At 36.1% G+C, this 25,655-nt stretch overlaps 1 protein-coding gene across 15 annotated transcripts in view; it reads left to right on the forward strand.

Annotated features, from left to right (window-relative positions):
* LOC128879107 (CUGBP Elav-like family member 2) overlaps positions 1-25,655 on the forward strand; it is a 547,103-nt gene that overhangs the window by 506,737 nt on the left and 14,711 nt on the right. For 9 of the 15 annotated variants that reach the window (XM_054127956.1, XM_054127957.1, XM_054127958.1 and 6 more), the window contains 7 exons: positions 7,817-8,022; positions 10,907-11,035; positions 12,850-13,123; positions 17,804-17,896; positions 19,414-19,455; positions 21,493-21,522; positions 24,906-25,028. In XM_054127956.1, the coding sequence (XP_053983931.1) occupies positions 7,817-8,022; positions 10,907-11,035; positions 12,850-13,123; positions 17,804-17,896; positions 19,414-19,455; positions 21,493-21,522; positions 24,906-25,028 (897 nt within the window). The remainder of the gene's footprint in view (positions 1-7,816; positions 8,023-10,906; positions 11,036-12,849; positions 13,124-17,803; positions 17,897-19,413; positions 19,456-21,492; positions 21,523-24,905; positions 25,029-25,655) is intronic. The other 6 variants (XM_054127963.1, XM_054127964.1, XM_054127965.1 and 3 more) reach the window with 6 other exon arrangements.

The raw sequence follows: 25,655 nt of genomic DNA on the forward strand, positions 1-25,655 counted from the left end.
GTCGTCCACGGAAATCCTAAAGCTCCCTTTGAAAAATCCTTTGACTCGACCCTTTTCACTTGACTTCGTCCAACGACGAAACAGGCTGCGCACCACTGACCCTAGAGGGACAATATGAGACTTCTGATTACAATGGAACGTCTGAGAAAGTCGAAGCGAAACGATAAGGTTTGCGGAACGATAGCTGAATCAGAGAGACGCTACGGACTATCGTTCGCGATTGAATTTCATGATTCGATCGTTTGGTTTCGCCCGGTTCGATTCTACCGGGGGCTTCTTTTCCAATTTATTCGAAACGAAACGCGACCGTTTAATGGACGTACCGCGATTTAATTAGGGAAACAAATACGGTGTACACGTAGAACGTAAAATTGATTTACAAACATTTGCGTGGTTTCGTGCTTGGACGCTCAGCGCGCCGCGAGAAAAGCGCAAATGAAAAACAAGAAAACATCCAGCGCGGCGAGGCGTCCCGTTTACAAACATGCTGCGCCGTCGGATTGCGAATTAATTGGAAAATGAATAAACCGAGGGGGGAACGGGCGTTAAAGGACTCGTTGAATAATGGAAGGAAAATTGAACCGATAGTTGCCGCGATACGAGTACAGACATGAATTTGTAGTAATATTTTGATTACTTTGAAAATATTTTTGGTATGTCGTAAAGTACATTTAGTAATTTTTTATCTATTAGGAAAATACAATTCGAGATAAGTGTTATTTATTTATTTGTTATTATTTATTTGAGTAGCCTACCCTTGTGAATTTTCGAGTATTTAACATTTTTATTGCTTGTTTTAATAAATCACAGAAAGACAAGTGGAAAATCGAATGCAAAAAACTGATTAACAATAAGTGGCAATAAAGGTTTATTACCTTGAATTAAATAACAAATCAATAACATTTATTTCTAATTACAAATTCATATCTTTGTATACATAAACGAAGATCAGAAACTTAAATTAAAGTATCCTTTCTCTTCTTTCTCTAAATGTTTGTAACGTGTATTTTATTTTTATATACTTATGCATTTGTTCATATTCTTAATGTGTTAAGTCAATGCTAGTTCATATCGTCATATACATAAATGAAGAACAGAAACTTTAGTTACAAGGGTACTTTCTCTTTGAAATGTTGCAGCATTTATTTCATTTTCTATATTTTCTTTTAGCAAAAGACTGATTAACAGTAAGTGGTAATAATCGTAGGTAAATACGCCATAAAAGATTTATTACCTTGAATTAAATAATAAATCAATAACATTTATTCCTAATTGCAAACGAAGATCAGAAACTTAAATTAAAGTATACTTTCTCTTCTAAATGTTGTAACGTGTATTTTATTTTTTATATACTTATGCATTTGTTCATATTCTTAATGTGTAAATACAAGTTCATATCGTTATATACATAAATGAAGAACAGAAACTTTAGTTGCAAGTGTACTTTCTTTCCTAAATGTTGCATTTATTTCATTTTCTGTATTTTCTGTATTTATACATTTGTTGTATTTATACATTCCCGTCGTTGTATATTTTCGTATAATTGCATTTGCCATAAGCACGCAAACATCAGCAGTCTGGCGATTACGTTTCACCCTATCGCGATCGATTTGTAAGTGCCCCATAAATTCCTCCTCACCTTCGAAGAAAGATGAGGCCAGACCACTGGCTGGTCCTCGCGCGCTTCGATTCGGACAATTTCGGTCCGCGTCGCGTCGTAAGGAAGATCCCTATTCAGCATCCGCGGTATTTAATAAACATTCCACGACGCCCGCGGTTTCGAAGCGAGACAGCATATTTGTATGTCGCGATGGACGAAGGGATAACAATAGCCGAAGGAAGTATCGCGACGTGCCGGAGAGCTGGACATTTTTCCGTTGAAAGTAATTGTTAAGAGTTAAAAGAGGGGAAATAGGCTTACGTTCAATTTCGTTTCGTTGCGAAAAACCTGATACGACGCGAACAACTCAGGTATCCGGTTAATTACGACAGTAATTAGATTATTAACAAGGGATGATAATCGAATAATCGATAATCGAATTTCTACAATCTGCGACGAAATATTCGATTTTGTTAAGAAACTATCGATCGTGAAGCTAGATTAAGTATCATGACTTTCTCGGCGCATGACATATAAACTGGTGGAGACATTAATTTGCGTGCTTGTCGTTCACTGAAACCAGGACTATAATTTTATTTGTTAGTGGATTTATTTAGAAATCCAATTTTTCTACTAACAGTTAGCTACAAAAATATAATACAAAGGGTTTAATTGGGTCGATTCTCCATAAATAATGATGGAATCATTGAACATCAAAATATTTGTGTCCAGATCAGTCCTGTAGCGATACTTATCAGTGGTTTCATTTACAAATCCATTTTTTCTAATAACAGCGTTCTAGAAAAATATAATACAAAGAGTTTAATTGGGTCGATTCTCCATAAATAATGATGGAATAACTAAACATGAAAATATTGGATATTAAATAACGCTACTTGAAGGAAGTATCGCAGCGGACGTCCGAGCTCGAAATTTTTCCGTTAAAAGTAATTGTCAGGGCTGAGATAGAGGCAAGGTTTTCGTTCAATTTCCACAGTGCTTCGTGGAAAATGTTATTCGACGCGAGCAACTCAGGTATCCGGTTAGGTTACGAAAGTAATTAAATCATTAACAAGAGACGAGTTTGCAGCGCAATCAACGGTTACGTGAAGGGTTTCCAGGGTCTTGTGTATTGCCCATTCTACTTTACCTGTTCCTCTTTTCTCCGCTTATGCATAGGGTGTTCCGCCCGACCTGGCCATCTTAAATATCCCATTTGTTGATTTTCGTGGTAGGAAATATGCCAGAGGGAAACATCGTTCATTTGCCAGGGACAAATATTATGACGTGAAAACAAATTTTCAGATTATACCTCGCATGTTTTCGTAGTATGACATACGATAGTGGCTATGGAAATTCTATCACTTTAAAAATATAAATGCGTTTGGTTACTTTTACATAAGCAACAATCGTCTGTACAATTGAACATCAACCTCTCGAGGGTTATTAACACATACGTGGACGTTTGTTTCTAAACTAAAATTACGATTATTCGATATCGCTATACTTTTTAGAATTTAAGAGTATACAATATTAAAGTGAGACGTATTTCTATGTTAAAATCGATTTACAGACAAAAATTGCTTTGGTTCGCGTGTACTCGATTAAAGCAAAAGAAAAGAATTCTATTTAAAATTCATCCCTCTTAAATGTGTCGCATTTGGAAATTTTAATGAACGCAGTAAAATTAACGGAATCAAATGCACGCGAATGGCGAGAATTTCGAATAAGGCTTACCCGCTTCTTTTAAATCCAGCTGGATTTTTCGTCGAAATTCCACGAAATACTGCCGAACCATCGTCGTCGCTTTTCCCATTAAATTCTTTTGACATACGCGTTAATTGTGAAACGTAGGGGACGAGTAATTCTTTAAATTGTTAATTACACGTCCCACGTACAGAACGATGTTTGAACTTTGATACTTTCAAAGGGTTTACACACGAACGCAGAACTTTTCCCGCGCGAGAACACCCGGTAAGGACATGTACCGAATCGATCAGTGCCAAATTAAATGGGCGGTGATCGGGTACCGAGAATGTGGCAGCAATTGCAGTCAAAGGGTTCCGAAACAAAAGAAATGAAATTGAACATCAAGGGCAGAAACGAGGAAGCGAGTACAAAAAGAGTGGAGTACAGTACTGCGCAAAAGTCTTAGGCCGCTTACAGTACGATTACACCTTTTACGTATTTTATTTTATCGATGTTATCGATGAATTATACAGTGTACGAAATTATATGAAAATAGTGTTAATTCAAAGGAGAATTTTAATGTTTAGCACTCCTTTTACGTTTCACTTCAGAGGGTAACTATTGTCTGGCTAAGAGTTTGGCAAGTGCTTCGTCGTTGAAATTGCTGACTATAAATTTCAGAATAATTTATTACAATAATTGTAACTAACATTTTTACGATATAAAAATTTTGTAATTTACAGTGGAAAATACGTATGTCGTGGTCGTGACGATCATATTACACTGGCGGTCGGGTCTACTACGGGCGAAATTACGAGCAAAAGAAATAAGAATGGGCCGGCAGCGGAGGGGTGGGTAAACTTAAGATATAAAAAGTGTAAAGTGTAAAGTGTAAAGTGTAAAGTGTAAAGTGTAAAGTGTAAAGTGTAAAGTGTAAAGTGTAAAGTGTAAAGTGTAAAGTGTAAAGTGTAAAGTGTAAAGTGTATAAAATGAGATTAGATTTAGATTAGCAAGAATATAATTACTTTTCAAACAAATTCATTTGTATAAATTATGTAGTAACATTAATATATTTTTATTGCAACATGGTAGTCAATTTTCACAAGTTGTGTCTGAGAGTCATACAGAGTGTCCCAGCCTAAGTGATACAGAGCTCTAACTCCAAAACTATCGGCCGAATGCGAAATTTCAAATATGGAAATTGCATGGTAAAATGGGGCACCTGTTTCAGCGCGAAGAAATTTTTGTTAACTTCGTTACTTAACGTGATATGATGGTCAAGTTTCGTTTTTCAAATGGAACTATATATTTTTGTTTATACCATGCGATAGTATTAGGTGGACTGGAAAGTAATGTCGTTTTTGTCATCTTAAATACTTGTTTATCAATTATCAGCTCATTGATTTTTCTGGCATTGAAAATTTGCACACTAGGTGACAAAAGGCTGCTGACAATTAGGGCGAGTATATAATGAATTAAAGATAGAAATTTATTGGAAAGTTTGAGTTTAATGTAAAAGAAACGACATTACTTTTCGGTCTACCTAATATTTTTCAAAACGAATTCATTAAGCTTTAATGTAATTTACCCGATTTTTATCAGTTTTCAAGCTATAACGCTTCAAAGTTTGCTAATTATTAAGGAAAAAACTCGGTTCGGCCCCAGTTATGTGAACTTGGCTCCCGACTTTTCAAAAATTAATTTTTTTTTATAGAAAACGATAGCATTTCGTTTGTACCTGATTGTACCTCCGATAGTTTCGTTTGTACCTCGACCAATTAATAATTAAAAAAAATTTTTAAAATCGACATTTTTGATGAATTGTCAATTGCACACGAACATAAAATAAGAACATTTCCAGTACAAATCTCTTCGTTATTATTCACATTTATAGCAAATGTTTTCAAATAATATCGGTATAACGAAATTGTTCGAGTATCGGTCCAATTTTTTCCCGCGCTCGAAATACTGGGTATTCCACGTTACTGTCAACGTCTGAAATTTCGAGAAAATCCAAAGAAAAGAAAATCCATATTTATTAACGTCTGCAGTAGAAGACCCCCTCGAAGGGCGCACCCTGTACGCCAATGGTACGTCTCCACCCCGCGTGCTTTCCACGACGAGGAGCGCACGCATGAATAATAAAGAAATATGCAAAGAGCCCGCACTTCCTATTCATTCGAATTGTATCAATTAAACGCTGCCAGACGGGCGACAGGAAGGTCATCGACCGCTATCAGTTTCACTCCAACATCGGTCTGCCCTTTATGCTCGCGGCGACTTTCTCCGGCGAGCGTACCGAAGGGTATTTTTTCCACTAAAAAAAAAGGGAGCACCGGCTGAGAGTATTAATGCAGAGCATCGCCGCAAAGGTGCATCCGTCGGTGGAAAATCCGCGCGCGTGGAAACGTGTGCGAGGAGCAGATCGAACGGCGGTTTCGTGGGAGGAATGGGCAAGAGGTGGGCAACAGGAGCCCACGGAAGGGCAAGGGAAACGCGGATAGAGATATTCAGAGATGCAGCCGACTACTTTGCGTCGCTGCAGGAGACCCTATGCGACGCTGAATTTACATAAGCGGCTTTTCTCCGGGCGAAGCTTTTCTCTTGGTCCTAAACAAATATTGACCGGGCTACCTTCGCCTCTTCTCGCCACCTGTCATCGTCAAATGGTCCTTAGCTGACCAAGCGCATTATAACGCGAACGTTAAACGGGATGGCTGCGCGACGAATAGCAACGCCAATCGAGAAACTGAACCTGGATAGAATTAATTGCGATATTTAGTCTATTTGGAAGCGGAGTTTGCCTCCGATCGAGCTGATTCGTTTAATCATAGATAGTCCCTGACTTGGTGATTACAATGGTGGCCGTCTTGACCCTTAACTCCCACCATCCCCCTTTCCCCTTCGCCGCGTAGCAAAAACGGTTAAAAACTGAAACGGTTCAAAAAAGTGGTATTCCGTACCGATCTCGGTGAATACATCATTTCCAAATTTTTGTCCGTGGGTTTTGCAAAAAGGACTCACGAATTTTGCTTTCAATAACAAAATACACCTGTCGGCTTAATAAATACGACATGATAAGCATAATATACACTTGAACAACATCATCATTCACGTTTAATTGTAATCGCGTGTACTTATTTACTTAAAATAAGAAGATTATACAGGGCGAGACTTATAACGTGACGACCTCAAATAACCCGTAAGGTATTCGTTTTACGACAAAGTGTTTCAAAGAAAAATTGCATGGTATTTAGGGTAACATACAGCGATGTAATCTGTTTTTTATTACCTCACTTTCTTATGGAGACATTAGGGTCACCTTCAGTTTTTTCAATGGAATATCTAATATTTTTTTTCGAATTCGGATAAATCATCAAATTTTGCGTAAAAAAGTATTACATGAAGTGGGACTTGAAATGAATAATTACTGAGATATCTTCAAATTAATAATCTTCTGTTAGGAAATACGCTTAGTCAACGTGATTCTTAGCACGGCTTTATTCACGTCGATAGGTCATGTAACAAGTTCCCTGTTAAATATTAATAATCATCAACACGAAATGCCTATTTAGTATCTCGGTAAGCGTTAAAGTCGTATCGAGAAAGGTGCTACATTTTTATCACGATGTTCAGTAACAGTGAAACAACGTTATGATAATTGTTTATGGTGCTTGTGAAGAAAATGCTATAAAAGCTAAGATCTTGTACTAAGCTAAGTATCCTGATCGAAATCAGCCATCGCATTCTACCTTCTTAAGGCTTAGTCGAAGACTCAAAGAACATGGCAATTTTAATGTACAGAAACGTAAAAGCAAAAAAAAAATATACATGTTGAATTGAGTAACCTCCTCCTTTTCGAAGTCGATTAAAAAGGTATCACAAAATTGTGAATAAAGGATGTCGTACTTCAATTTCTTTTATAAATATCTCAGTAATTTTCATTTGAAGTCCCACTTCATGTAATACTTTTTTACGCAAAAATTGATGATTTATCCGAATTCGAAAAAAAATATTAGATATTCCATTGAAAAAACTGAAGGTGACCCTAATATCTCCATAAGAAAGTGAGGTAATAAAAAACAGATTACAGCACTGTATGTCTCCCTAGATAGCACGCAACTTTTGTTTGAAACATTTTGTCGTACAACAAATACCTTACGATTTATTTGAGGTCGTCACGTTATAAGACTCACCCTGTATGTATTCTATACCATTTGTGTTTATTAAAAGGGAAAAGAAAATTCTAAAATTTCTTTTGGAAAATTCTTTATCAATTATCTATTTAATTTGCAGCTGATTCACTTGTGCTCGCATTGAAATATTTATGATACACGGCAATACGTTTCTCCGTCAATGAAATTATATAAATTATACAATTTTTACTTTATTGTTCAATCTGTATGGTTAGGAAGCGAAAATTTATTTTACGATAAGTATTATACGTAACGTGTTTACCTCGCTTCTGTGGTGCTTAAGGAACTAAACGACGGGTTAACTAATTTTGTCGCATCATTTTTGTTTCAGAACGCAAACTGTTCGTTGGCATGCTGTCGAAGAAATTCACCGAAAATGATGTCAGGAACATGTTCAGTGTCTACGGGACTATCGAAGAGTGCTCGGTGCTGAGGGACAGCACTGGAAAGAGTAAAGCCTGTGCCTTCGTTACTTTCGCTAGTAAACAATACGCCATCAACGCCATTAAAGCTCTGCATCATTCGCAAACGATGGAGGTTGGTAGAATTTATACGTAATTATACGTAATTTTTTTTTTTTTTTTTTTTTTTTTTTTTAACGACTCGCATGGCACTCAAATTTTATATTGAACAAAGGTACAAATATTCCAATGTTACTCTGTTTTTGTATTTTTCTTCTATTTATGTAGGAAACGTTTATGAAATAGAAGAAAAATACAAAAACAGAGTAAAATTGGAATTTTTGTACCTTTACTCAATTCTTCCTAATTCCGGTATTTATCTATAGATTTTCTTCAACAAAAGCTTGTTTTCTTCGTAAAAGTGCGATCTGTACAAAACAATAAGAAACTAGACATAATTTGACAATTTCTATTTTTCCATGGCGATGGAACAAGCATTCGTATTCTATTTTAGCCGAAAAAATCAAAGTTTCTCTTATATATTGGCTCGTAACACTTAAACCATTGAACCGATTGGAAAATAATGTAAAAAGTAATTGTTGGAGATTCGATTACGTTTAAAATGGCGTCTTGTGCGACCCAATCGGACGTTTCTAACTCGAGATATGGCCTAAAATGTGAAAGTATGTCAGAAAAAAATCGAAAAAAAATTCAAAACTTCGTATAAAAAAAACCTATCCATAGAAGAACTTTTTCTTGCGATTTTCGAGTTTAGTAGGCCAAAATACATAAGAAAAAAATTGTGGCATCGAATGTACATTTTTTATTTTTTTTTATTTTGTAAACTAGTTGTAATCGCTAACAGAGTTTGCTAGTCGCACGATGTTCCTTCGTGCAAAGGGTTAATATGATCGGGACGGTTTGCGTCCAATTAAATAAAGAAAGAAAGCTAGGGTAGCCGACGAGTGGCGTAGCAACGACGATCGAGAAGAGAAAACGGTGGAAAAAGCAAATCAGGGGATTCGTTAAGTGTACGCGGCTCGTTTCTTTTCATAGCGGTTCAATGAGGTCGTCGGAGATTGGCTCGGTGCCACTATCACCCGAGGAAACGTCCGTGCATCCACAACCACGGCTACAGAGTCACCTAGGCTCGATGATATACCAATTTAACTCTGGCTAACCGAAACCGAGCAAAGAAAAGCTGTTGAACGGGCCGACACCTCGATGATTCGAAACACGCGCGCGCCGTGACTTTTCCGGAGCTTCTTTTCTTGCACGCAGCCTTTCGTTGTTGTTTTCTCGCGCCTTCCTCGTTCTCTTTGGGGTCACGACACCCCGATTCGAACTCCAAATGAAGCACATTTTATGTATTCAGACGTTGATCAAAAATTGTAGCCAGATGAAATGGGACAATTTTGTCCCAGCATTGATGATGTTTATTTTTCTTTTTTTTTCACGTACACTGTAGAGCATATCTGTAGCACCACCAGTATTTTTTAATATTGTGTACTTTTTAGTTGGTATGAAGTACAATGTACAAGATGAAAAGCAACTTCTGATATACATATTAACACTTTATTTACCGGGAGCCTATTTATAGGCTTTTCAATTGCAGTACTTAGCTATTCGAATTTATTTACTATGTCGAGGGTTGTCTACTTACAATGTTCAGTTTTTGGAAACAGACTTGGCTTTCAATGTACCTAGGAACAATATGGAGGAATTATTGTCAGCCTAGATTGGCATATGTTACTGTAGAAAATTCTTTTTTTAATTAATGACTTTCTAAATAGCCCGGTAGATAAAGTGTTAATAAATACATGTCCCTTCAGATTGTATACGGGGTCATTTTTCATCCTTACTCAAAAGCCTGAAATTAAAAGAAAAACTATTTCAGAGAAATTAGCATAAGCCTTCTTATTTATCATATCCTTTCAGTTCACGTAATTAATCCTTTTCCATCCCTACTCGGAAGCCTGAAATTAAATGAAAAGCTACTTCAGAGAAATTAGCATAAATCTCTTTATTTATCATATCTTTTCAGCTCGCATAAATTGATCTTTTTTTTTTTGTTTAATATAAATTGTTACTTCCACGTGTTGTGCACTAACAATCTCGGTTTATGAAATTCGCGAGAAACACTTTTGTCAAATATTTCATGTCGCAAAATTTTAATCTACATTTTTACTACGTTTTGGATGAAAAATTGCCCTTTTCGATTAAGCCACATGGCACGAGGTTTGTTATTGCAGTTGTTTCGATTTTTCTGTTGTAAACTAGAGGAGACGAGCCGTGGCTTGGCGCGTCGATTTTTTTCAATATGCTACGTAGCGAGAAGCTCCGCGCACTTAAGACAGGCTTGATTGTCTCTTAACGCATTTTAAACCGGTCACATAACAGTACAATGACTCACAGGTTCGTCCAAATAAACCTGACAGATGATCATCTAGGTTATACGATGTCTTAAAATAGTACAACACGACGAAAATGATTCCTTTTAAAAAACTATATTAAAAATGTTCATTGAATCTTTTCTTTACTTCGTTAGGGACACTGATACCACGCGCTTTATTTATTCGCTTTACGCAAAATAAAGTCTTTGCAAACGTACCTACAGAAATTGAATCTATATAGGAATTTACTTTACTTTGTAAACGATATAATATGTACTTTACTTTCAATTTTTTTTTTTTTATATTATTCCATACTTGTGTATTTTGTAATTTTGTTGCACATTCAAATTTCCTTTAAACGCATAAAAATTCGCAGTCTAATATTTTGTCTTGATTTTCGATTCAAATTATTCCGAACGAATAAACATTTTTAATTTTTTGGAGAATCATTCACCACGAAATCTCTCGACTTAAATTAGGTATTGGTATCGTTTGAAATGTATTTCTACAAACGTATACATTTCTGAGTCGTCGCTCGCGGACGCGACGTACTAGCGTACGCTATATATAACAGGTTTCTCGAAACGTACAAAATTAATAGACTTTTCGTATCTGTATTTTTTTCAGGGATGCTCGTCGCCGCTGGTCGTGAAATTTGCAGACACGCAAAAGGAAAAGGACCAAAAGAGGATGCAGCAACTCCAAACGAATCTTTGGAACATAGCAGGAGTCAACATGGCGCCGCATTACCTGACCGTTTGTACCTTTAATGTTTCACAACCGACCTTTTTACTGGATATCAAAGAGCTCCCATTTGCATCGAGAATGAGATACTTTCTCATAAATTTACTTTCCCGGAACTTTACAAATTGCACGCTCACCGAGAAAATTCTCGTGCGCCAGAACGATGCCGGAAACAAATAAAATGAAAAAAATAGAAAAGAAGATAAAAAAGAGAATAAGATCGGATCCACCATTCGCGATCCCGTTCCCTTTGCGTGAGAATTTCTACCTCTGGCTGAAAAACCGAATTCCGTGCGATTAAATCGAGGGATTGCATGGATATTGCACCGTGTATAATCTTCCTTTCGTTCCGTGAATTATATTCAATCGTATGTACATTCGAGGAACGGTCCGAAGTTTCATTTTACTATCCGAAGCTTTACGTTTCGAGAGATTAAAGTGGGACTATGCTCTCCGTTCGAATTCTGAAAACTGTCCCATATGTTTGAAATAATTTGAAAAAAAAATAAATGGTCGATAAAATTCTTGTTTAAACTGAAATTATTTTTATTCGGAAAGCCCGCGAAAGCTCATTTTCATCCGTTGTCTAGTTTAATAGTTATCATTTATTGAAGGAAAGGTAGCGTGAAACTTTAAACGAATGTAAAACTGACAATTTCCAAAATTTGTTTAAATCCGAGATATTACTCCGAGAAGCTTTACCTGCTTCCTCAAATTGAGCATCGTGAGTATACCTGCAAATAAATAGATACTGAAGTTAACAAATTTGCAAGCAGGCTGCCAGTACACTAGGGTGGTCTTTATTTTAATGATTTTTGAAATCATTACCCCCTGTATAACTTGCGAATACATAAAGAAAGATTCACGTATCCCGAACCTTCGAAAGTTTTAAATAGAAAATACGTGTAATTATTTCAATCAATAACTTTCTTTTTTATGACTCTGTTGAAAATTGATGTACTGAGTTGAAATTTGACAGAGTTATTACTTATAATTACACTTCGGATCTTTATGCAAGATAAAATCTTCCCGAGCATGGCTACAAAAATTGAACCTAAATAGGAATTTATTTTATTCTGCAAATATTATAACATGAACTTTACTTTCAATCCTTTTTATATTCTTGTATATTGTTTGCATTGTGTAGTTTCTTGCTCATTCAAATTTTTGATATATGCATAAAGACCTGCAGTCTACTTATAATATTAAAAACGAGCCCCAAAAATTTCCACCTTAATTATTTCCTTGTGTATCAGTCCAGTAAATATGAAGTTGTTTTCTCCACGCAAGATATTTTTCGTAATATTATTTTGAACGTCTTAAATATAAACTGTTATTGAAACTAAGACTTTCGATATAGTAAATATTGGAATTACCCGAAAGAACAATTGTCAAGGAAACTTTCAACGCAAATAATAAGTTTATATTTAAAACACTCAAAATAATATTACAAAAATATTTCAAGTATAAAAAATAGAGAATTATTTTTATATGTCTTTGCAAGGTATTTAACGCGTAACATATATTACAAAAATCGTTAAAATAAGTACCGCTTTACACGGTACGTAGATCGTTGATAATTTCCTAAGCACGTGGACCAGTAACAGCAGTCCCGAACGTATCAATAAACGTCATAACTGATTTGTATACAAGCGCGTTAGTCGGCAGAATTAATAGCCGCGGCGTGTAACCTCGGAGTCGTTCCGCGTACAGTTAATTGCATTTCGTTTTTTTTCTTTTTTGTTTTGTATCCCAGCAACAGTGTTTCCCGACGAGAAACGAGGGAAGAAGCATGCTCACCTAGATCTCCGTATGTTTATTTGCAGAACGATACGCCTACTCTGGCGCCTACCTCGTTGCAGTTGTTGCAACAACTTCAGGCAACGACGAGTGCAGCGACTCCGGTTGCGGCAGGTGCTGGCGCGAACGCTCTGTCGAATGTTCAGCATCAATTATTGTTACAACAACACCTAGGCCTAGGCGCGGCGACCCCGGCACACGCTGCTGCACCAGCGGTACCGAGTCCGCCCGAAATCAATCCTGCGAATCTTCAGAGCTTAGCGACATTAGCGTCGTTAAGCAACACCGCCGGTGAGTATGGTCCGTGTCGATTCCATTTACTTTTATTTTCGTTCGCCCATCCATCTGCTGCAGGCTGATCCAAGTAAGACGTTGGAGGACTTATAAGTGCGCGCGATCCTTGACCCTTTGCGAAGGGCGTATATACAGGGAGTCCCAGCTTAAGTGATACAGAGCTCTAACTCCAAAACTATCGGCCGAATGCGAAATTTCAAATATGGAAATTGCACGGTGAAATGGGGCTCATGTTTCAGCGTGAAGGAATATTTGTTAACTTTGTTATTTAACGAGATATGATGGTCAGGTTTCGTTTTCCAAATGGAACTATATATTTTTGTTTATACCATGCGATAGTATTAGGTGGACTGGAAAGTAATGTCGTTTTTGCCATCTTAAATACATGTTTATCGTTCATCAGCTCATTGATTTTTCTGGCATTGAAAATTTGCACACTAGGTGACAAAAGGCTGCTGACAATTAGGGCGAGTATATAATGAATTAAAGATAGAAATTTATTGGAAAGTTTGAGTTTAATGTAAAAGAAACGACATTACTTTTCGGTCTACCTAATACTTTTCAAGACGAATTCATTAAGGTTTAATGCATGTTAGAGGTCTGTATCACTTAGGCTGGGACACCCTGTACAGGGTTTCCCAAAACTGTTGGAGATCCTTGAAAGGGATGGTTCGGAGGGTGATCTGGAACAACTTTTTCCTTAGCGAAAATGTTGTCCGAGGCTTCGTTAACACGTTGATCGCCACGTCACACATATGTGGGTGACAGTGCTTTTCACTGAAGAACTAAAAACATTAATTGTGAAAGTTAAGCTTCGCAGGAAATGAATTTGAATGAAATTCGTGTATTTTGATGAAGTTACAAAAATAAATACCACGACGGATGTTTGATTATGTAGTCTCCAATAGTCTGAATAATATTTAATCCTAACAGAAATTTTCAAGAATATATCTCTGGCGGTCAACGTGTTAAGGAGTTATTAACCCTTTGCACTCGAGGCCTTTTTTCTGGTATCTATCAGCAACTCGAGATGCTTTCTTAGCATTCTATTGTCACGAATGCTAAGCTTAAATTAACTTCGAAAATGAGATCCTTAATTTGAGATTTGAGAATCAGGTCACCTTTGCCTCTCAACGACGATCATTTTATTGACACTTGGAGTTCCAAAGAAATTACACCTAAAGGAAACCTAGTGGTGACTGAGAGTCACGAGTGCAAAGGGTCGAAGTTAAAATAAATATTAATCCCACGAAAATTGAGCATCTAAAGATTGAATACTCTAAAAATTAGACCACCGAAAACTTTTTTATATTTACAGTTTATTCATAGGACGCTTAGTTACGGAAATGAAAATTGTAAAGTTTTAAGTTCGTTGAAAAAATTGAATTTCAGGAGGAAATTCTTCCAAGTTTTCAATATTTATTTTATTGACACTTGGAGTTCCAAAGAAATTACAGCTAAAGGAAACCTAGTGGTGACTGAGAGTCACGAGTGCAAAGGGCCGAAGTTAAAATAAAAATTAATCCCACGAAAATTGAGCATCTAAAGATTGAATACTCTAAAAATCGTAAAGTTCGAAAATCGTTGAAAAAATTGAATTTCAGGAAGAAATTCTTCCAAGTTTTCAATGTTTATATCTGAAACTAAACGAACGGATAGCCGCTGTCCGCTGTTTTTCCGCGGTTCAATGTAAAATGAAAACATCTAATTAAATCCCAACGGACTTTACCTATTTATCATACGTCGAAATTAATCTTACTACATATACTTTAATCCTTTGGGCTCCAACTACCAGCACTGCCATCATAAATATCGAAGATGTTCTACAGCAGCTGCCAAAATTGCTGGCAACATTGTTAATTTCTAAACATAATTAATAACACTGACAAATTTAGAGCATACCGTTACTTTGGGATGTTTCGTACTTTATAATTAATACTATTTTTCTTTTTCTTATATCGATTTCGATTTCATAATTTTATTATTCAATGTTGGTGTTATATAAAGAACAGACAGTCCATTGAAACGTTTAATTGTCAAATAATAGTATTTTCGATAGAATAGTATATAATCGATTGAAATAATATATGTTTATATTTGAAGTAAAGAGATCATTTTGTATTCTTTTTATTTTTACCATGAATTTATTGTCGGACGAATTTTATTTAACAGACATATTCGATATTTCTGACTCGCCAAAAATGGCTGCTGCATACCTTTAAACTCTTCGACCTATTGCTTGGATCAGCCTGTATAATGTTCGTGCTCGTTCATTATTTAGTTAAGTTCATAATTATTCATTATTTAGATTACACTCATACGATATTCAGCCTGTGAGCGACGGCACAATCGGCTGTAATAATCTATTTGTTAAGTTAGTTACTTGAGTTACTCGAAGTTGGCTAAGTTGGTCGAGCTAGTTGAATTAGTTGAGTCTATTAAGATAATTGAGTAAATTGATTCGTAAGCACTTATGAGCAATAATAGAATATAGAGAATAAATAAGCTAATAAACATAATTTCAATTATTGAAATTCTCGTATCTATTCTAATTCTCTAATTCTTTTTAAAAAATCTTTTTCTTTTTAACAAAACTTTGTATTAATAAAAATATATCAAAGATACATTTCGGTCCGATTTACCAATAAACCATAAATCTTGTCTTACATTTGATCGATCTATTTCCCTGCAAATAAGCCAATAAATATCGTTTACGATTATTGAAATTAACGCATTCTTTGCGGTACTTTTGTGCAACAGTTTGCTACCGGGCACTTAACGCGAAATGTTTTATCGTCCAAGTTGGTAGTCGCATGTTATCACTCGACACGTTTATTTTTCGCGGTACTGTAAATTATTAAGTTGATTATGTCGCACTTCGTTTCGTAACATTGGTGCGCGACCATGTTTAGCCATCCCGTATATTTTCCCTCGGTTGTCTCTGCGATAATAAAATTCTCCGTTTAATGGGTTCGGGAAACATGCCAGTGCAATGATAGATCGATGTGGATGCCTACCATTAGCGTCCGCATTAAAACGCGTGTTTACTGCTTATTGGCGAGAAACGTATGGCTATTCGATGACGCATCGGAACTTACGCAACCGTTTCGCTGGGCCACTTGCAAAACGATACATTTACCTGCTTCTACCGTTTTTATCATCTTTGACAAGCCATCTGACAAATTGTGTTATTCCATTTCAGTGACAAACATAAGTGTGATCGCGTTAAATTAGTCAGGTCTTCTTCTGTAAGGTCCGTTCGAGTAGCGTTTTTCAAACTTCTTTTTTTGCACGAGGCGCGTGACTCGATGTCTAGTCGTTAATGTGTCGATAGGTCATATTTTAACGCTAGAAGTGAGTCTAAAATTTCCTCTTGGAAATGTAAAGTAATCCACAATTTTAGTTTGTGACCTCGATTATTGCGTGAAACCTTCCTTTGTTGTACGATGTCGACAGGTGGAGAGGGTTGGTGGTTAAGCAAGAGTGGTTAAGTAAGAGTAGGGGACGCGGTTTGTAAAGTACAACTCATTGAATTGGTCACTTTACCCAAATCAAAAAAATTAGTGTTTCGTTAAACCTTAAAATGACAACAATAATGAGATTTAGGAAGACTATTACAGTTGTCTATACAGGTTGTCCCAAAATTAGTGTAAGAACCGGGAATGGGGGGTAGCTGAGACGATTCTGAACCACAATTTCCTTTGCAAAAATGGCGAATGGAGCTTCGTTTTTGAATTATTAACGAAAAACCCTCTACTCGAAAAACACTACTACTCGAGCGCTGTGATTGGTCAACGGTTTCTCCTTAATAATTCAAAAACGAAACATCATCCAACATTTTTGCAAAAGAAAATTCTCCTTCAGAATCGTCTCAGCTACCTCCCATTTCCGGTTTTTATACTAATTCCTTGACACTGTGTAGAATCACCATTTGAAGACCTGAAGATGAAGTTTTCAATTACTATCCGTTGCTATTAAACACCATACTGTATACTTGCTATACCATGCTATATATTGCACTCTACTTCACTATTCCTAAATGCTATACTACATATATGCATTATACTATATGGCAAATCATTTCACGTGTTACCATGTACACAACACTATTTACAGGTAACATAAACTTTCACACATCATAAATCATCTTCGAAATTAAAAATTCATTTACACCAAAATGGTTGAGTATCGAACACTGATATTTGACCAAATTGCAAGTGAGACTTATAGAAACATTAACACAACACTATTTACAGGTAACAGAAACTTTCACACATCATAAATCATCTTCGAAATTAAAAATTCATTTACACCAAAATGGTTGAGTATCGAACACTGATATTCGACCAAATTGCAAGTGAGACTTATAGAAACATTAACGAAAAAAGTGAATCATTTGCGCCTAGACAAATTGTCCCATCTTCGCAAATTCTCCTTTCATTCAGCTATAGCCTTTCCAAAAAGTATCTTTTTCGTACAAATTTTAGATCCCTACAACTGTAATAACTGCAAACCCAAAGAACCTGCTCCACTCTGTGATTAGAGCCTGATTGTACCGTCGCGTGCTAAACAATAGTTTCGAACAGAGCGACGTGTACTTCATTTTCCATCGGTAGAATAAATATCCGGTCTATTCGTAATTTATAATCTAATTGTGTCATGTGTTTCCGATCGGAAACGTTGCAGCGAACGCAGGCGTGTCACCGATGAGTATGCAGAACCTCGTCACCTTGGCTGCCATGACCGGCGGGAACGGAAACCTTCAAGTGTCGCCAAACAGTGAGTAACGAAACTTCCTCGACGTCGCTCTATAAAACGCAGATATACGTACGCGAAACAGACGTCGCGCGGTGCGTAAGCTGGATGCGCGCGAGCTTTTTTCTGCGCATCCAGCTTACGCACCATACGAGCCGTCTGTGTCTCAGCTAGTGGCTAGTTCCTATAAAATGAAAATTGAAATCCTGAGAATTTCGTGTGTTATAAAAACCGAAATTATAAAGCATTCAAAACCATTATCAACCACGTAACAATTACCGACCACGCCATTGTTGAGATGTAATTCGTTAACACCTGAAACTGAACGCAGAGAAGTCAGCGTTGTTGTCACAATCATTTCTCGAGTAGAATGTATGTGTAGATATACGTATTGACATATTGTGGACGTGTGTGATAGTAGTAAGGCTGTACTTTAACGAAAGTTTCCAATTCTCGACTAACCGCTTGGACTATTTTGTATTTTAAGTTCGATAACCTACATTTTCTAACGTGACTATCTCGAAACGACTATCTCAAAGCTTTTCTACGTGCTTGATTTCGTTATACTACTCTAAATCGGCTGTAAAAGCCGAGAGAGCTCGTATAATCTCTCTAAATTTTAACAGTGTATTTTTAAATATATTTACTTTCAAAAAATGAATTTCTTTTCACTTTTCGTAAGTGTCGCGCTACAGTGAACCCTTAATAGAATAATTCATCTTCAGCAAACTATAGAAAATTATAAAGCAATAAATAGACAAGATAAAGAAAATAATATACCCTACAGGGAATCTAAAGCTTGATACGAATCGAAAAGCAGAAAGAATTTAAATAACTTCCCTAAATTTTAACGGTACATTTCTAAATACATAATAGAATAGAACGTAATACCTAATAGAATAATAGAGCTTCAACAAACTATAGAAAATTATAAAGCAATAAATAGACAAGATAAAGAAAATAATATACGCTACAGGGAATCTAAAGCTTGATACGAATCGAAAAGCAGAAAGAATTTAAATAACTTCCCTAAATTTTAACGGTACATTCCTAAATACATTTACTTTCAAAAAATGAATTTCTTTTTCATTTCTCGAAAGATCTGTTAAGACGATAATGGAGCTTCGGCAAACCTCAGCAATTTATCTGGTAATAGATAAGCAAGGTAAAGAGAATCATGTAAATAAATTGCAAGGAATCTGGGGCTTGATACGAATCGAATCTCCAGAAGTCCTGTTAGGGTAAAACCATTAAGAAACGCGTGGCACGAGCGCAAACGTTTAATCCCAAGTAAGATTAACACGATGTGTTCCGTCTGTAATATTTCTGTTTAATCTGATCACCGGGGTTTCGAGTTCGGAGACGGTGAAGGCGACACTCGTCGCTGTAATCTTCTTCGAGCGATGTCCAATATTGCGCGACGAATACCTTATTTCGTGTAGAGTAACGTCTAAGCAAATTTCGGCGAAGTTTACGCGCTGAATATGTAAACACGTCACTAACTCCGCTTGTTAATATCGCGAACGTGTTCTGTGTTTCAGCGTTAAGCGGACTGGCGAATTCGACAGCAGGTATGTCGCTATGTACGTGTCGCATTGCCTGGTATAGTATTAACAATTACTAAATTAATCTCGATCGTTCGGCCGGTTTCTAATCTCATTCACGGCTCGATACGTCTTTTATTTGCCCAAAGAAAACAGGAATACGTGGTGCGGTGAACGCGACCGAGTACTGGGACACCCTTTCGCGTCTCTGTACTCGTCGCGTGTCTGCGTGTACTACTGGCTTATACGTACATGGGGACAACTCTGAGTTTTGAATTTGTTGGATATTTGCGTAACGCGAGCAACCATCTAGACATACGTCCAGTCTACCTTTTATGGTTGCGATGCACATAACTGTGGGTGCATCGAACTCGACGTTTCTTTCACGATTCCTCCTCTTGTGCTGGTAACTGTTTCCTGAACAGCTTGACCAAATCGAATTATATGTATAGTTAATGAACAGAAATGAATTCACTCGATAATATTTTGGTTTATTTCATTCTTATTTACTAATAAACTCATTCATACTATAAATTTGTGTCTTTAAAGTAATGAATTTTTACTGAAAATATATAAATTTATTGTATGTATAATTATTTTTATGTAAGAAGTGTATAAGTATGTATTACTTACAAGAGTAATGTATTTACTCGATGATATTCTTCTAATTTCTGTATAGATGTATATGATTATATGGATAATAAATAATAAGATGTGTATATGTATGTGTATACATAATTTGTTATATCATGTATCACATACACTCATAATTTGTAATTTATTATTGTATAATCGTGTATATAGAGATTAGAATAAAATATCACAGAATAAATATATTATCCTTATAAATAAGATATATACTTACATATATTGTATTATGTTATATAAACATTTTTGTATTATTTGTATCACATCATCATATACAAAAATTAGAATAAAATATCATTGAGTAAATATATCATTCTACCAGATGATAGATATTTATAGACCTTCTGCATAGAAATATTTAAAATATCCAATAAATCGATATAATTCAGTAAAAATTTATTACTCACTTTTGCAGAACGATATCCTTCAAAATAATACGAAATGTCCACCGCAACAAGTAGTACGCGCACACGCAAATCCGTATTCGACATCTCTATCGTTCTTTCTCCTTCATCATTTGTCTGTCTACGTCACTCTGTGCATTTTTATTTCAATATCGTTGAAGTCCTCGTGGAGTCCTGGGTAACAGATGCGACGCATCGGACGATTACTTCGATCGAAAGGTGGCAGAATGAACAATTCAATGAAATTCAAACCCTTTAGGCTGATGCACGTTGTAATGAACGTTAACTTTCAGATTTTATTACAAATAAACTGGTGAAAATTAGGCTTTATTCGTGAATTTATTATGAACAAACTGTTCGATGAAATTATTTGAAATTTATGCATAAGTAAGTTTGTATAAGTAATTGAAATTACAGAAAAAAATTTGCGTATGAAGATATATTGGTGTCTTTATGCCAAATAGAGGGCGCCCTTTCATGCCTCGTTTTTTGAAGCATAATTTATTCAACGCTTTAGTAACTATGTCATCCAAACATGGGTGACAGGACTCTTCATTAAGAAAGTAAAAAAAATTAATTCCAGCGGTGAGGCGTTAATAAGATTAAATCTGAATACGATTCGTGCATTTGGCTAATTTTCAATTGTGCCGAAACAGAATTTTAGCCTCGTAGAAATATTCATGAATTTTAATCTAGAAGTCAATGCGTTAAATCGGTCCGTGGCATCCAAAAGGTTAAAGGATCCTTTATTTCTTTGGAGCCTTTATGTATGCCCCTTAGAATGCGCGCTACTGTAATTCGAAACAGTCGGAACACCGACTAATTATAGAAAATATGAATACAACAAAGAAATACACTAACGTCACGTAGCATTCGAGCATCGTCCGATGCAACTTTCGAAAAAGCCAAGGCAGAAATCGTCGATTTACCATGCCATTCGGGAGATCGTATACGTTTCTTCTTTTTTCGTTTCATGCTGAGCGCACGTCAGCGTTTTGATGTGTACATTCTTTTTCGTGCGTAGCTGTCCTTCTTGGAAAGACCGGAAACACAGGTGAGAAGAAATCATTGAAGCTTTCGTTTCTTCTCTCTTTCTATCTTCCTTATTTCTTTTCGTCATTATGCTTCCGTTCTCGTTACTCCCTATCCGTATGCACCCACGTACATGTACATATTCATCACTAATTCGACTTGTAATTACTGTTGGCCGTTTAATCGATAGAACGAAGCTCACCCAATACTCGTTCACTATGTTTTAATCAAGCTTTAATTCTTGTGTGTTACTTCTAGCGATGCGCACGAGACGAGATTTCTACGATCTCGATCTTGATCTCGAAAAATCTCGAAGCATGCATATCGATCTCGAATTTTGTTAATAATAATAATAATACATTATTTACGGGCAATCTGCCCTTGATATAAAGTACAATGTAATAACAATGACAACAAGAAAAACAAAACAAAAATGGAGACGATCACGGTATCTTATAATGTAACGTGTTCGAACTAGATTGCGCATCTGCAAAATTGCAACGACTGACCTTTTTAATGCTAAAGGTGAGTCGTGAAAAAGATCAACAGACATATTAAGGCTGTTAGCCATCGCACATATTCTTGTAACACAATTTTGTTTCGCAATTGAGGTACGATATGGACCAGTTTAAAAAATATCGCTGCTTCGAAGTTGCCTACTTGGAATATTAAATTTCAATAGTTCCAGTATCCTGGGACGTTCAATTTTACTATTGACAATTTTAAAAACTAGCATCAGGTCGGCTACAGTTCGGCGCTGCTTAAGCGTGAGAATTTGCATAGTACAAAGTATAGTGTCATAGTCGTGGTTTCCTATATTCATAGGTGTACCTATCTTATAAGAAACGTGCCTTAAGAATTTATGCTGAACACTCTCAATCATTTTCGTAAGGCCACTTTGTAATGGATTCCAGATCTGAGATGCGTATTCAAGATGCGATAGAACTATTGAGGAGTAAAGAATTTTCGACAATTTAGAATACATGATCCTGATCCTGAAATTTCTTAAAAAGAACGAGATCTTGACGAGATTTTGACAAGATTGGCAATACCGTTCAAAATATGCCAATATCTGTTGTTTTATTAGGAACGATATACAAGTTTTCCAGTTCTTAGGCTCAGCAGTCACGGTGTCATATGTGTTGGCGATCGGCAATATAATAAAGGATTTTGTCGAGATCTCGACGAGAATTTAAAATAATCTTGATCTCGCCCAAATCTCGATATGCTGAATCTCGATATCGATCTCGAATGTTACAAGTAATCTCGATCTCGAATCACATCCCGAAATCGAGACGAGATCGAGACGAGATCGAGACGAGATCGAGATTTATCTCGTCTCATGCGCATCACTAGTTATTTCGTAATATCGATGGTACGTATGACGACACGAAATGTCGGACAATGGAAATCCTTCTTTCCGTGAGAGTAATTGAAAACGTTCGTTTCGGTGAGGTCCGTATTACGCTTTGATCGAAAACGGAGTAATAATTCCGTCGCTGTACGCTACGTTGAGTAAATAATATTATGCGACAATTAATTTATCCCTTAGCGGTCCAAGTATTTACTCGAGACACGTGAATTGCGATAAAGCATCACGAAGATACATACATATTTCTATTTTTTTTACTCGGAAGCTATTCAACTAAAGCTTAGTGATCCAAGTATTTACTCATCAAAGATACGTAAACTTCGATAAAGTGTCGAGAGTATAAATATTTCTACTTTACTCGAAAACTTTTCAAGTAAACTCGATGTAAAATTGTTTACAAACTACTCATTGGTTTAGAATTTTGCACCTTCTTCCCTTTATGAAAAAGTATATATTCATAATATATCAGGTATAAATAAAATCTATATCCTCTATAAATCTAATGTATAAACGTATATGTATATTACATATAAATCTATATTTTCTTATAACGAATATAAATTTAACGAAAACATTCTGCATGACAATCTTTGTTTATTCGTTCTCAAATTTCTTAAAAGGAAAATTGCTAAAATAGTCTAGATCGTACACATTATGTTAACATAATTGAAGTACAAGTATATATTTCCCACTTAAACGACCCTATAAATGTATAACAAAAATTAGCCGTGCATCCAGTGGAAAGTTTTCGAAAGCTAAATAGCTATTTTCGCGCATCATCTTCTAACAAGGAACAAAGAGTTTGAACAGGAAACTTCGTGTCATAAGGCAATTCCTTCAATGAAAGTTCTAAGAAAAATTATCTCGTTTGGTCGAGCGAAAAGACTATAAGACAAACTGTTTACTGTTGCGAAACTCGACAATTTCTTTATGAAGTATCGTACACTCGCTAATTACAAATAGTTCGTATTTATACATTCGATTTGTAATGCGTTCACGTTATAAATGATAAAGCTGAATGAAACATGACCCTAAATTTTACTTAGTATCTTGCCTTTCAAATCAATTATTTATTACACGTGAATTATCGACTTTTTTCTGCTAATTATGATTCAATTTAGGTAATTCGAGACCAGAAAATAAACGCATCGAATGAATGTTCACTGTTTAAAATAATTAAAGGCATGTTACGATTAATCTTATCAACAACGTAATTCTTTTATGAAGACGTGAAAAATCTTGGACCACTAAAGGTTAACAATGTGTATTCGGTTATCAGGGACCTTATTTCTCTTCTAGAAAAAAATATTCAAACAAGTTTGTTATTAATCATACATATTATATATCAGCCTCGTTGTTGTTAATAATTATTAATTGCTGGCGAAGTACAGTTACAGAACGCATAAATGCATAAACATACACAGTATAAATATAATACTTGCAATATTGTTTCTAATCTGGTACTTACTACAAGAAAAAAGAACATACTGTATCGTGAGTCATCTTTAAAAATTTCTATTTCCATAAAAATGACACAATTTTGGAAATAATGCAAGTAAAGTGAATGGCTTCTTCAAGAGTCAATTTCAAGGATAAGCGAAGATGGCAATTACCGTACACTTCTGTGCACTTGGCGTAACTATGCCTCGATGCAACGTACTCTCGAATGCTTTCTGTATTCTGTAACACGCAACGCCCCGAACAATCTGTTGTTCGAGGTTTGCAAAAGGTGCCGAGAGCTACCCGTACACGAAGAACGTCGACTCTGTATCGATAAGTTGTTCTGTAAAATACGCAAACCGCTTTCAGCCGCTATGTAAACACGCGCGTTACTCACATTATTAACAAATACAGTAAACGGTAAACTGTATCCTCTCGCTTTGATTTTATCGGCGTCGTAGCATGACGCATGCCATGCGGGGAATTATTATAGAAAAGTCACGCGACATTTTTTCAGTCGTGGTCGCAACTCTGTAGAAATCACGAGCCGATCGACGAACTAATTAATTATCCCATTGATTTCGATTTTGAAGGGTCCACCGGAGGCAGTCTCAGTCCTGTGACGTCTCTCGCGCTCAATTCCCTAACGGGGACACCTCTGAACGGGTTGCAGGATTCCTTGAGCAACGCCTATTCCAGTTTGCAACAATACGCAGGTAACCGACCTATCTTGCAAAGCTTATTTCGCGTGCTGACTAAATCGCAATTGTTAAATGGCGACGACTATTGCTTTATACTTTGCACATCGTTCGTAAAAAGTGTTTGTTCTAACGAGTAACGTGTGCGCCTTAAAGCTCTCATTGGAAAGACGACGGTGACCATGGAAAAGAAAGAATTACATAGTGAGTAACACAAATGGAATGCCTGAATTTAGTTCTATGCATCGACAGTAACACGTATTTTCGTATCGAAAATTATTTTTCGCAGAGACTTAGCTGTGCAGATATTATTTGATTCTTTATGCAATCGCAGATATTATTTGATTCTTAGTACGTTATCGAATATTATTTGATCCTTTGTATGTTTCCAAATATTATTTGATTCTTTGTACATTTCCAAACGTTTCGTTGTGTAGCGACCCTTTACGGACGAACGGGTCCCGTGAAATAACACTAAACGAACAATTAAGGATTTGTATTGATCCTTTAACTTCGGGTCGACTTTTGCTGGAAATTCCGAAAGGCGTAGAGGTGTGAATTTAAAAAAAAGAAAAATATCAGCTTATAAAGGGTAACAAAACGAAACTTTTTTTATATTTACAGTTTATTCATAGGACGTTTAGT

Source organism: Hylaeus volcanicus, chromosome 6 (assembly GCF_026283585.1).
Source record: "Hylaeus volcanicus isolate JK05 chromosome 6, UHH_iyHylVolc1.0_haploid, whole genome shotgun sequence".
Taxonomy (NCBI): domain Eukaryota; kingdom Metazoa; phylum Arthropoda; class Insecta; order Hymenoptera; family Colletidae; genus Hylaeus; species Hylaeus volcanicus.